The 14381-nt window shown below is 41.9% G+C and overlaps 1 protein-coding gene across 1 annotated transcript in view; it reads right to left on the bottom strand.

Annotated features, from left to right (window-relative positions):
* ILRUN (inflammation and lipid regulator with UBA-like and NBR1-like domains) overlaps positions 1 to 14372 on the bottom strand; it is a 48781-nt gene extending 34409 nt beyond the window's left edge. Inside the window, exons 1-3 of the mRNA XM_075195763.1 lie at positions 13605 to 14372; positions 10481 to 10635; positions 7588 to 7785 (exon numbers count right to left, since the gene is read on the bottom strand). Of these exons, the coding sequence (XP_075051864.1) occupies positions 7588 to 7785; positions 10481 to 10635; positions 13605 to 13762 (511 nt within the window). The 5' untranslated portion in view covers positions 13763 to 14372. The remainder of the gene's footprint in view (positions 1 to 7587; positions 7786 to 10480; positions 10636 to 13604) is intronic.
* Positions 14373 to 14381: the final 9 nt, after the last annotated feature.

Genomic DNA, 14381 nt, shown 5'->3' with positions numbered 1-14381 from the left:
GAGGGACGGAAAGTCCCTCTGCTTGCTCAAGGAGCCCTACAGGAAGTAGCAAGACTAGGGCCAAAAAGGGCTGAGCCCGAATAGGGAAGAACCTCCAGAGATTTTGTTGATTCTGCATCGACATCCCAGGACCTGAGCCAGAGAGTTCTAAGCAGCCTCATACAGGTAACCAGAGGCCTCCTTTAAATGTAGAGCCAGGGGAAGAAGAACTGAGTCTTGTAACCCCGCTACAAGCTGGTCAGCCCAGGTCACCATTGCCCGGCGACACACGTTGAAGACAGCAAAGGTATTAATGAGGTGCCTGCAGCCAGGAAGATGGTTTTAAGAAAAATCCTCCACCCTGCGGTCAGTGTCGTCAGGGAGTGCCGCAGAACCCGGCACTGGAAGAGTAGTATGGCGGGCCAGCCTTCCCGCTGTGGATATCCACATTTGGAACCTGTTCCCAGCGGGCCGCTTCTAACGCCTGCAGGGGATAAAGGACTTGAAATCTGTGTGGTATAACAAACTTACAGAGACAGTGGAGTCAGCTTGGAAGCAGGCAGATCATAAGTTCCACCGATGCCAGAAAACAGACAAGACGTTTCCTGCACTTAAAGAGACCTAGGTCTGACCGAGGTTCCTCTAGATCCAATAGATTCAATGTCTGGCGAACTGCTCGTACCAGATCCTCAATGCCCCAACTGCCTGAAGTTTCAGCCATATCACCAACCAGCGGGGGATCCGAATGCTCAGGAACCTCACCTTCCTAAACTGAAGACTCTTCCGAATCAGAAAGTGCAAGGAGAGGATGAGTAGACCTATGATGCTTTCAGCGTCGTGCTTGGGTTCTGGGAGTGGCCAGAAACCGATTTAATCGGTTCAGGCCTTTAACTAAGGACGTGTATCACGCAGGCTCTCCCTGAGGGGGGCCTCTGAAAGAGGAGTTGGATGACTGACCAAGAAGGCTCAGGTTCACATCCTGCCCTGCTGCTGGTGCCAATGGTGCAGCAGACGGGGCTAAAGGGGTGAGAGCCAGAAGGTATTACCCCTGCAAACGCTGGGATCTCTGCCAGACGGGCAAGCATCTGAGTCAGTGCCGACACCGATTACGCCAGTGTAACCGCCCATGCTGGTTCCTCCAACTAGTGTGGAGCAGAACCCTGGGCCTGTTCACCCCTAGCCCCTGCCTCACAGTCCGCACAGACCACCAGTGTCAGACTGTCCACTAGGAAGCTTTACTTTCTTTACATTTGTTTGAGCAGGTGTAATATTTAGTCCAGGGTGTCTTACCCTTGCCTGACATTGTTATATAACAAGGTAATACTTTCCCCCTATTACCAGCCACCTGTCTAGTATAGATGCAGAAGGTAACGTCTCAAAATAGAAAAGAAAATTATTTAAAAAAAGAAAACTAACTTTCTAGAGGATACTGTTGTCTGTGAATTACACCACAGTACCTCCCAAAAACATTATATATATTCATACATATACACCCATGCACATATGTCCCAGCGTATACTCTGTATTTTAGCAAGCCTAGGTACAAAAATGTTTACTCTGAAACAATAGCATACATAAATCCCCTGGAAAGCTTTGCTTTACACTTGGTCTTTCCCTTGTCTGACATAACAAGGTAATGATTTGCCCTTATTACCTGCCACCTGTCTAGCAACAAAGGCAGTATGTAGCAGCCACACCCAGGGATAATTGGGAGGTGTGCTTTTTTTTTTTTTTTTTTTCAGAAAAGGAAAGAAAAATAACTTTCTTAGAGTATACTGTTTTGTCTGTGATATACACCACAGTACCTCCCAACTATATAAATATGAATATATACACACATGCAACTAGGTTCCAGCCTATACTCCTATAGCAAACCTAGGTACAGAAATTGAGATTTATGTGGTACAATGTTTACTCCAAAACAATAGCATACATATATCCACTATAACAATATAAACACTGTGCATGTATAATGTGTAAATAATAATAGAAAAAGGTACTTGGTCTTAGATGGCCAAGGGCCAACTCAAAACGATTTGAAGAGAAGAAAAACCTGTGCAGCAATGTCCTGTTTGAATTACAGTCTTGGCTGCCTCGATTGTATTTCCCTCTTGGGAACATACCAACTGCTGCAGAAAAGCAGAGATATTTCTATATGTTTTCTCTCCCCCCAAACTGCTTTTTTCCTCCTTGGCAGTCAGAGAATGCTGACCAAGACAGGCTTCTCTCTAATAAGCCCATCGGTCTGCTTTTTTTTCTTCTTCTCCTGCCTCCAAGTCATCCCCTGCATCTTTAGGAGAGGACTAGGTATTATTTTTTATTTTATTTTTAAATATAACCACACAAAACAAAAAATGTAGTGAGTAGACCTCAATGTATTACACATGTATCAACTTCACTATATTCTCTATAGTACACAATATACTTCCCCTTTGCATACAATGCAGCAAGTACAATGTGAGATAGAAAGGCAAAGGAAAAGATACTTAGCTTCCTGCTAACACTAGCAGGCAGGAGGGAGTCCGACAGCAGCCAACATGTGTTGCTTTGACTGCAAAGGTTCCTCCGTGCTCAGCAATGGATTGGTGCCTCCCGAAGAAACCAACATGCTGATAAAGGAAGGTGGAGCTTATTAGCTCTTCCCTGTCCGTCTACCTTGCCTAGAGTCCTTTAAATCTTAAATACCCCCTGTTCTGCAAAACTTCCAGAGCTAAGCCCGCAGACCGTTGTATACATTCTCTCTCCCCTTAATTTTGTTCTGTGCTCTAGATCCGATCCTCCCCCTTTTGAGGGAAGGACTTGAAACATTCCCAAGATGGCGCCTGCAAACACGCTGGATTCCGGCACCCTATGCCCTACAGAGCAGCGCCGGTCCTCAGAATAATATGACTGTGGGCTTTACCTGACAGCATACGTAGGGGAGAGAAAAATGCAGTCAGTGAGAGTCTCTGCTGTTCTCACTGTGACTGCTACTATCCAGCCGAAAACTGAGTAGTGTGCTTGTTTCAGCACCGCTATTAAAATAAATTAAACTATCAGCAAAACAAAAGCCCATTTTTGCAAGAAAAGTAGCTGCCTAGCGGCACACCAGAGGTCCTTACTCCTCTGGCACTCAAAACACACTGAGGTTTGCACGGGGTTGCAGAGGGGATATAGCCTGTCGGCAGGAAGTTAAATAAGTTAACTATTTGAGTGCCTACTCCATATTACCTCATACAACCCCATGGTAGCAGTGTTCCCCAGATAGGATGAAGGAGAAAGGAGGAAGATCACAAAAGTAATACGATACAGGTGGGGCTACCCTTTTAAATGGATTGTGAACCTGGGATGTAAGAAGGTCCTGATAAGTGATCCCAGAGAAGGAAAGGACTTGTTTACACAAGAGTCAAATCCCTCACCCAGGAACCCAGGCCCATGTCAAGCCCTTTAAGATGTCCTCTCAAAGTACTCAGCCTACTCTGTTACAATGCCCTGCATAATATGATATTTAAACCTTTTGCATGACAGTTTCCTGAGCCATGTTGAGAAACTTCCCCTATCTTGTCCCTCTACTCCATACAGACTATTTAAACTCAACCAATCAGCAGCACTGTACTACCAAACCAAACCTTAGCCCCCTCCCCTATGATGAATCCCAAAGCAACTCCCATCACTGCACTATGTGCCAGAGACAGTTTATTTAAGATATTATTAATATTATATCTGTTTACACTTAGAATTGTTACTTGGTTATACTCTGTACACCTGACACACTTAACTTTTTTCTACCGTGTGGGTGTTGCCTGGACTCGGTGTTGTCCTCCCCTGTAATGGCAACTAATAAGTTTCTCCAATTACGGCATGTGTAGACTTTTTCTGTCTCATGGACCTCTTGATTCAAGTCCATGGGGAGAACACGCTGCCTGGATGGCCATCGCACCTCAATGAAACATAAGTAATAGGTTGAACAATTTTTGTTTAGCGTTTTGTTTGATGGCTTTAACTAACTTCTTTCATTATATTCTCCCTCTTTTTTTCTGCATGCATCAATGTATCTCAACAACCATTTACACTACACATTAAGCGCATTTCTCACTTTCCACACATTGCCATTGTCACTCCAAGTGCTCATTCTTGCAAACCTGATGCTTCAAAACCCCCCCCAGCGACCCCAACTATTAGACCAGATTGAGTAGTACTCTTAGCCACTCTCCTTCAGCAGCATAACTGCCTACCAACAATCACCAACAAGGGATTCCTTTCTCTCACAATTTTCCCATAAGCCAGCCCAGGAACACAGGTAAAGCCCTTACATGCTCTGTTGTAAACCATATCCTCCCACACACCCCTCCATACCTTCCAGGGAAAACTAACTAAACCTCTGTGAACTTCACAGTCCTAATTACTGATCGGTGTCCCTTAGGGGTGTTCTATTGATATGTGGAGACTTCAATACCGTTACAGATCAGAAACTGGATAGATGCCTCAAAACAACTTAATGCACCCAGCCCCACAAAACACCAAAGAACTCAACAAACATTTGAAAGAACGAGGACTTTTTGACATCTGATGGGCCCTCAAATCCCTCCTCACATGACTATACCTACTACACTTGCCCACACAATGCCTAGTTGAGGATAAACATGGGCTCTAATCTCATATTTAAGCACCTGCTGAATTTCACAACACTAACCAACACCTGGTCAATGGTTACATTCACATTTAATGTCTTGGAAGAACAGTGGACAGACCTTTGTGGAGGTTGAATGAAACACTCCTGAAAAGTCCCTAATTTCAAACCAACATGCTGGAAAGCATTACTGTCTCTTTCCCCTCCAAAATGTCTCCTGCTTCCAATTAATATGGGATGCACACAAAGCGGTTGTTAGAGGTACTATTGCAAATTATGTCTGTCTCCTCAATTAAGAACAATAAAATAGAAAAACTCACAACTAATGTACAACTTCTAGAGGATGTACAAAAACAATATCCTTCTAAAAAGAATTTCCAAAAACTTCTCTCTGCCAGAAGCAAGTTTAAAAAAGTCCTCGCTGCTCCGGTTGCTTAATCAGTGCTTCAATGAAAAAAGTAACGAGGCAGATTCATTACTGTCAAACAGGTTGAAAGCCCAGAGAGCATCACAGGAAATCCAATCAGTCAAAGACTCAACTAGTACCTCCCATTGCTACCCAGTTAAAATAAAGGCAATGTTTAGAACATATAGCATACATAAGAAATAGCCACATGGAAATAAACCCCTCCCAGCTATCCGTGAATACTTACCCTCAAGTGGGCTGCCTGAATTGACCACTCCACCTCAGATAGGCTCAGCAGACATATCATGGAATAAGTAAAAAAATCACAAAAACCCTTGAAGGCCCATATGAATACCCCATGCCCTTCTACAAAATGTTTGTGCCCAGTGTAATTATCCACTTGAAGCCAATGTTCAATAGCATTCTGGAGGGAGAATCCTTCCACCTGAAGACTACCAACTTGTTCAAGGAAGTTAGAGTTAGTTCGGTATTAGAGTACACGGTAAATAACATTAAGTCAGAGGTGCTACCATTCTACCAGTCAGACCACTTGAACAAGCTCCTCAAGATGAACTTCGACTTCCAGTGGAAGCTAGAATATAACTCCCGTTGAAAAAAAATAATATATCTTGCATAGGTAGAATAAACGCAATAAGAATGAATATACTCCCCAAAATCTACCTATTTCAGGCCTAGCTTGTAGCCGTACTAGCTAGGCTAATTGATAAAATCCAGACAGTTTGCAATAAATTTATCTGGAGTTACAAATTCCTGGAATAATAAAGAACTCTTAGCCAGAGCGACAATGGTGTGGGGTGGGCGGTTGGGCTTGGGCTTGAACAACCCACATTCCTAAGATACTACAATGTCACTAGCTTCCGCCAATTTCTCGCTTGCAATACCAAACCAAATGTTAAGCATTGGGTTGATCTGGAAAACAAGCTTGCTAGTGGAAGCTCGCTGGAATTTATTCCCTCGCTCAAAACACAGCCGATATCCACCTTAATCTTCCCACCTGTGAATTTAACACTGTCCATTTGGGACAGTCTCAATAGAGGTCTACACTTGCCCAGCCACCCCACACCCCTATTTGGGCACACCTCTCTCTTTTTTACCAAGACAAAGTGAAGGTATGGCTTCCGAGTGGAAGGCTGCAGGGATAAGTCGTTTCCGTACTATAGTAGGCAGATTTCACCCCACTATCATTTGCAGAATTGCAAGAAATATTCCAACTACCAATTTATAAATTCTATATTCCATTTTTCCCTGATTCGTCACTTTGTCAAAACCTCACTCATAGTGGCGCTGACAAGGCAGCTCACCCAAATTGAATGAACCAGTGCCTATAATCCTAAATGCAGAGACTCCATTTCCCTACTCTACATACAATCCCAGCCCTGCAGAGGCCAGATCTAGAAATCCACAATGCAGCAAGGGAATCAGATTTAGGATAAAGTCTGTTCTAGCGGATTGTTGATGTTTTTTCCCTGAGAGAGATTCCTAAGTGCTCGATAAGTGTGGCTATAAAAGAAAAAAATAAATAAAATGTTCACTAGATGGTACATTATCCCAGAAGAACTCCACAACATTTATTCTAACATCTGATCAATGTTGAAGAATATGGCCAGGTAGGCAGCTTTGTTCATATCTGGGGGAACTGTCCCAAAATTAATCTATTCTGAAATACAATACAGTCACTCATTTCTAAAGTTACAAGGCTCTCTCTCTCTCAGACTACCACCTTGCACCATTAACCTTCATAGAAACACATAATGCATATTTGCTGTGCCGCAAAAATATCAAACCACATGTAACTGGAAAAAAACCAACAACTCTGCCTTCACAATGGGAGGTAATTAGTCATATGTGGTTTACCTCCAAGATGAAATACATATAACCAGTCCCGAACACAATAAAGTTAGTAACTCTCACAAAGTATGAAAACCACGGTACTCTTAGCATAACACTCCTCTCCTAGGCTCCTCAGGTCAATTCCCCCCACCCCAATACCTCACCTACAAAAACATGAACACTACTAGGAGTTGCTGATATGTTATGGAAGGCCTTTTAAAAAAGGATACAGCCATGGCAAAAAAAAAAAAAAAAAAAAAGACAGCCCAGAGACTCATTAAGAAAAATCACAATTTTGCCTGTTCCCAAAGCAATGGCAAGGAATTCTATAGAATGGCAGAACAATTTGGCCAACAACTGAAACAATGTACAGGAGTTTCTAGTAAAGTCAAATGTTTGTCTGAGCTATTTTTATTTACAACAGAGAGTAAATGTTTAAGTGAGATATGATCTCTGTGTAACAAATCTATTCATGGCATATATAGAAATAATGCAGGGGAGCAGCAAGATTGGAGTCAGGGAAGAATTATTTGCCGCTAAAAGGTAAATTGGACAATGCTTACTGATTTGTTTTCTTTTTTTTCTGGATTAACTGACTGAATTTTTAATATGAAGGGTTTTGTTTTTTTAAACTGGAAAAAAATACATAAGTATGGTCCATGTAATAAGAATATTTATTAAAACAATATAAAGAAAATAGTGACTTGGGAAAGAAGGGTAAAAAAAAAAAGAAGAGACTCACCTCCAAAATACAGACCAGTAGCAGTACACATTCTCCACTGGCCCTGGTACATGCCAGGCTGATTAGGACTGCACATTGGCACACTGACATCTGTCATCTCCTGGGTGTCTAATGAGCGCACTAATACCATATTCACATGGCCAAACTGATCCCCTCCAACATACCGCAGACACACACCAGGTGGCCATGCCTCGGATCCTGGAAATGGAAAGAGAAAAGCAGTATAAGAAGCATAACCATTATAAGCCAATATTTATACTGGCTTATAATGGCTTTGTTGGCTTATATATTGGCTTTGTTGAACTGCAAAGCACCACAGTGCAAGACTGTGGGAAAAACAGGACATACAAAAGGTAGACAGAATACATGCAGACATGAAAACAAAAAACTGGGGGAGCACTGGTCATGACACAGCTTATACGCTACCTGAAACCGGACACAGCAGAAACAAGAAGAGTGAGTGTGGTGTAGAGTGGAGACCGAGATAGCTGTGAGGGTGCATTAATATGGTAGTATAGCTGGGAGTAGGGCAAGCCCGAACAGAGGGGTTATCACAGAGCGCTTAAAGAATTACAGGCTATGGGGGAAGTCTGATCGGATGTGATAGGGAATTCTTTAAGTGGGTAGCAACACAGGAGAAGACCTGTAGGAAGGGGGGAGAGGTGGTTACCAAAGACGAGGCGATGCAAGGCAAGGCAAGACACGGGGCAAAGATAGATCTAAGAGCAAGAGGGAGAGTATTTTAAGATGAGATTTGAGATGTATGAAGGGGTGGTGTTCTTGAGGACATTGTAGGTAAAAGTGAGTGTTTTAAACTGTATTTTGGAGGACACAGGGAGCCAGAAGCTCTATACAGTGCTGCCCAGAAGGCGGTTAATGAGCTTGTAGAGTGGGCTGTAATGTTATCAGGAACTAGCATCCTCTGAGATTTAAGTCTGTTGGTTTGTAGCTTTCATCCATCTCAAAAATGTTTTGTTGGAGAGCATCCTCTCTTGTGCTTGTCAAAAAGAACTCAGAGACCATTAGTCCTAAGTAAGGATAACTATGTAAAAAAAATCCTCAAGGATCTGACTACAACCAACCGATGAAGGGATTCTTCACTTTCTGTTGCCAAATCTTGTCCCAATGCAGGAATAACAATATTTTGGTTCAGATTAAACTTTTACACCACCTTGGGCTGAAAATAAAGGCTTGATGCGTGCATGGAGCTTTACCATTGAGAAATAACAGATATCGTGACCTGCGAGATACAGCAGCCAATTCAGACACTTCCTGCTGAAGCTATAGCCAGTAAAAAACAAATATAAAAAAAAAAACAAAAAAAAACACTTTCCAGGTTAGGAATTTGTAATCAACAGAGCCTAGAGGCTTGAAAGGTGGTCGCTGTAGAGCCAAAAGGACCAAGGACTACTGGCAGAACATAAAGTTGTTGGACATCTCAGGAATATCCGTCAACTTTCTCTGGAAGAAGATAGAAAGGGATAAAACCAGGAGGTAAACTTATCAAGCTGTGGGTTAGAAAACGTGGAGATGTTGGTTATAGCAACTAATCAGATTCTAGTTGTCATTTTGTAGAGTGTACTCAATAATAGACAACTATTATCTGATTGGTTGCTATAGGCAACATCTCCACTTTTTCAAACACGCAGCTTGATAAATTTACCCCCAGGATTTTAAGGAAAGTCAATGTAGGTTTTGCATACTATGTGGTATTTTTATTTTAGAGGCTTCCTGATCTTGATAATGATCTAAATGACATTCTCTGACACCCCTTAGCTCAAAGAATCATGGCCTCAGCAGCCATGGCGTTATAGCCAACCGAGCTAAGTCTAGGTGGGAAAATGTGTCCCGACTTAGAACCACCGTAGAGCCTGCCTCTAACAGAAGATCTATCGAATGTCCATGATCTTGACGGCTAGTCTGGTGCCAACAGAATTACTTGGCCCCCCTCAATATCGATGACTTCTTTAATACCTGAGGAAGCATGGGTGTCAGAGGGAAAAGATTCACTAGTCCGTAGTTCCATGGGACCACCATGGTGTCCACCAGAACTACTGCCTGCACAGTACCAAGATACGATTTCAGCCATGGGGCCAATCATGTAGACCTTCAATTAACCCCATCTCTAAACAATCTGGTTGAAGATCTCCAGGTGGAGGGACAACTCCCCAGGATAAATGGCATGCGAGCTGCAGAAAAACGCCTCCCCTCTGCGGTCATAGGAGGTCATCCACTGTCTACTGATATAGGACCCAGCAGACGGAGTGGACTATTGAGAGCTCCGTCTCTGCCTGTCGGAGAAGGGAGTGGGGCTATCCATCTTGCTGCCGTCAAAGCAGACAGCTAAATGTCCGTCACCACTGGATCCTTCTGGAGGAGATTTGAATGATAAGATGGGAGTGGAAGAGAAGAACCAAGTAGAGCTTTCTCTCCTCTATACAGTCACTACTGCAATAAAAGTTAAATAAAATAAAGCGAATTTGCCATGCTGCCCTTGCAGCCATTCTGTGATAGGCGTCAGCGTGTTTCCCCAAAGCTTGCAATGGTACCAAATGAAAGACCTGTCAGTTCATCTGGAGTCATGAGTTTCACTGGTCAGACAAAAGTGGAATAACCATCCAGTTTGAACAGGCAAGGAAGGAGCTGGATGTTTATTTCACTTTTGTCTGACCAGTGAAGCTCCTGACTCCAAATAAACTGACAGACAGGTCTTTGAGAAAATAACATTGAGCAAATAACCTTTTCTTCAGAGAGCCACAAAATCTGTACAATAGGTTTACAATTCCTAGAACCACAACTTAGGTATATGCAATATTCTGGAATGATACTAAACCTGTGGCAATACAAAAATGCAACCCTCCTTCTGAAACATAATATTAGTTTACTAAGTTACCTGTGTTTTGGACCCTCCAGGTTTTCGTAAACTGTGTATCTGGTGGTACCGACTCGCCTTCGCCAATAGTTACATCTTCTACAAACGACATACAAGGGATGTTGACATTTGGACTTTCAAAGTCATAATATGCTCCGATTGCTGCCTGTAGATTCCTAGTAAAATACAGTAAAAGTAAAACACAGGCTATCATTAAAACATTCTGTGAACGCAGGCTTGCACAACAATTCTTACAAACCACCATCCTCATCAACCAATAAAACAAGGAGACACAAAACAGATAAAACAATATTAAGTGAAAACAATGCAACTTTGCTTTAAACAAAGTCTATGCGACTCGCTGAGCCGCGAGCAAAAATCAGCGTTGAAATTACCATACTAACTATAATAGTGCGCAAGCCAATTGAATGAGTCTATCCAATTAAGTGAAGGTGATAAATTAGTGTTTAATTGTAACTTTAAGGAACATTAAACCTGAAATATAAAACGTCCAAATACTCAGGCAATAGGACTTTAAAAAAAACATGACATTTGATGTGTATTAAAAAAGTAAAAAATTCAGCCTTATCATCATCAACATTTATTTATACAGCGCCAGCAAATTCCGTAACGCTTTAGAATTTGGAACAAACATTAATAAAACAATACTGGGTAATACATACCTTATGTCAAACATCTTCAGTTAACATTTGGTAAGCTCCTGGAATTTTCACAAATATACATGTGAATGCTAAAAGGATTTTATATTATGGGTTCTGTAAACTATCAATTCAAACTTGCCTTTACAAGCCAGCGCCGCTTTAAATTTCAGCTGTAAACTCGCCGATTTCCGGCGAGTTGAAAAAAACGGACCATGATACATTTACCCCTTGGACTCCTTGCTGGTCACTTCAGAACAGTCCAGCATCTTGTCTTGAACCATTCCAGCATCCTTTTTAAAGTGTGTTTGGGGTCATTGTCCAGCTAGAAGACCTATGAAATTGGCCAAAGACTCAGCTTTCGGACACTGGGTTCAACATTGCACCTAGGGCCAGATGCAGCATTACAACCCAAAACATCACTGAAAGTCCTCCATGTTTGACTGTAAGGAAGGTATTCTTTGAAAGCTTAATTTAGCTTTTTGGAAACATAAGGGATTATGTGCTTTACTGAAAAGCTCTAATTTGGTCTCTGCTGTCTACAAGACATTCTCCTGGGTCTACTGTGATATAACTCACTTTCATTGAGTTGGCTATGGATGGTGCAAGTTGAAATGGTTGTATCTAGTGTCTGAAGGTCAGCTTGAATCTATGTGTTAGATCAAGTTGCTTTCTGTGATTGAGGTGCATTTTCAAACAATCAAACAAAACTGCTCTACAATCTTTGATAAAGTTTTTACTTTCCAGGAAGGTTGACTACAGTACCATGAGCCTTACACTTCCTAATAACAAACTCTGCCGACGGGAACATCAAAGTCTGTGGAGATTGATTTGCAGCCTTGAGATTGTCCATGCTTTGCTTCAATCATCTATCTGACTTTCTCAGACAATTCTGACTTTCTTTCTTTGCTTCTTGCAGCAACACAAAACTAAATGAGCTATTTTTCTATTCAAGCTTGTTAAATGAATGATTTTTATATTGCAGGCACCTGCTTTTGCCGTAGGTGAGTTCAGTTCCAGAGTGAAGGAGAATCACCTACCTGAAATGTAATTATTTCCAACTACTTCAAAAAAGTTGTCAACACTTTTGTCTTGCCTATTTAATAATAACTGTGAAAAAAGCTACAAGTTAGTACATTTTTCTGCTTTTTGTGTTTTTCTTTCACTGCAAACCAAATAAAAAATACATTGATGAATTTCAACAATTGTGTGGAAGAAATGACGCATAAGAAAAAACTGCAAGGGTATAAATATTATTTAGTTACAACTATGCATATACAACATGTATTTTAAAAACAATTCAGTGTGATTCCAAGTGAATGTCTTGAAAGCAACCGTGTAACAAGACTTTATTCCAACATACCAACAAAACAAAGCACTAAAACAACATGCGGTTGATTCAGTTCTAAGCAATATGTCACCGGACATCATCGTGCTATCCAGATGTGCACTTTTCCAGATACTACAGTACCCTAACATCGCTGATTTTCCTGCACACCTCTATATGGTGTGAGGAAAGATCTGCGACGTTGCATTGCTTCTGAGTACCTTAGTGGTCATTCTGGAGGCACATTGCTTGGAATTTAATGAGCTGCTATTTTAAGGTGCAGCCTCATGTAACAATGAGGTTAACATATAACGCTACGTTTACCTGTAAATAGACTTTTCTTTTTCTTCCCTCTGTGATGTGATTCAGGCCGCTATTAACTATTAAAAATTGTCATGTGACTACCACAGCAACCAATCATATGATGATGTAGTGAGTAGAGATGTTTTAGAGCATTCTCAGCATACAAATCACCACCGCCATCACGTGACCACCAAGGAGGTCAGTGAATGATTGGCTTTTATTCAGGTCAGGTTAAATTTTCTGGAAAAGAAGCATAAGCTAACGCTTCTGTGTGCAAGACAGATTTTTTTTTTGCAGTGGTAGTCACCTGTATGTAACTCTACCACTCAGATTGGTTTTGCAAATAGACAAGAGTCAAACAACAACATCTTGTTAAAATCAACTTCATGTTACAAAGGTTCAAAACTTCCAATGTAAAAAAAAAAAAAAAAAAAAAGTCTATGTTGGATGGCACTTTTAGCGTAAGTAATTTAAGTAGAAAATGTACTACTGAATAGGAATATAAAACCAGTACAGTGGAAAATGCAAAACATCTGGGCTAATGAAAGCAATATTTTCTTTTTCAATGTATATTTTAACTTTAGTATTCACTAATTAAACATGGGTTTCCCAAGCAGCTTTTATGGTAAGGTTGAATTATAGTAAATATTAATGGTGTGTGTGGGGGGGGGGGTCAAGATTTTTAATTCAATTAGACAATCACATTTCTTAATGTCCAAAACATAGGGGTGTCTTTAGAATACAGTTCTCATTGGGAAAAGAGACAAGCCAATGCTAAGGGACCACATTGTGCTTTTCCCAGGTACCAACCTCTGAGACAACTTGTTAGTGGCACATTTAAACCCCCAGCACTTACCAGTTTGTCATGTCCAAGAAAAAAGCACAACCTGCAGGGTTGAGTTGAAAGCCTAGAAGTCGCTGAAACTCAGAAATGAGAACATCTTTATCGGTGGTCCCCAAACAGCTAAACTTCTGCATCAGCTCTTGGTCAAGATCAACGTCCATTCCCTCCATGACAACAGGGCGGTTCTATGACCCCCTCAGCCTAGAAACTTGGAGTACGACCCCTGCCTTAGGTGTCCTGATCCCTGTTTCACTTCTGCCACTGAGGTGTCAGTGACATCAACTTACTAGAGAACTACCGCCTAGGCGGACACCCACTGTCCCACTTGCGGTCTACTGCTCCCTTATCCGAGTCGCTGACTCCCGGACTGGCCGTCTGACCTCTCGCACCCGAAAACCCCGTAATGGTCGTCCTCCTGGACGTCTGGCTATGACCTTTGATCCTTAAGCTGGTGACCTCTGACCTAAGGGCTGTTCAGTCAGGTTTATTTTTTTTCCCAATCGCTTGACTGTCACCGCGCCCGGGCCCGTCACTCAAGGGCCCCGGTCTACGGCTCCGCAGCAGGCCGCTCGGGGCCTCCCCGCTTCCTGAGCGCCACACACGTCATGACGTCACTAAACAATCGGTAGCGGCACATTACAGCTAACTCCACCCCAGAAGATGCAGTGTGTCCATGACAAGTGCATGTTTCCCAAAGATATAATAAAGAGACGTAAAGGTCAACGTTACAGTCTAAACAGGGATACACAGCTGCACATATGACCGCATACCACAGCGATTTGAAATGAG

Source organism: Mixophyes fleayi, chromosome 2 (assembly GCF_038048845.1).
Source record: "Mixophyes fleayi isolate aMixFle1 chromosome 2, aMixFle1.hap1, whole genome shotgun sequence".
Classification (NCBI taxonomy): Eukaryota; Metazoa; Chordata; class Amphibia; order Anura; family Limnodynastidae; genus Mixophyes; species Mixophyes fleayi.
This window is presented reverse-complemented; position numbering and strand designations above follow the sequence as displayed.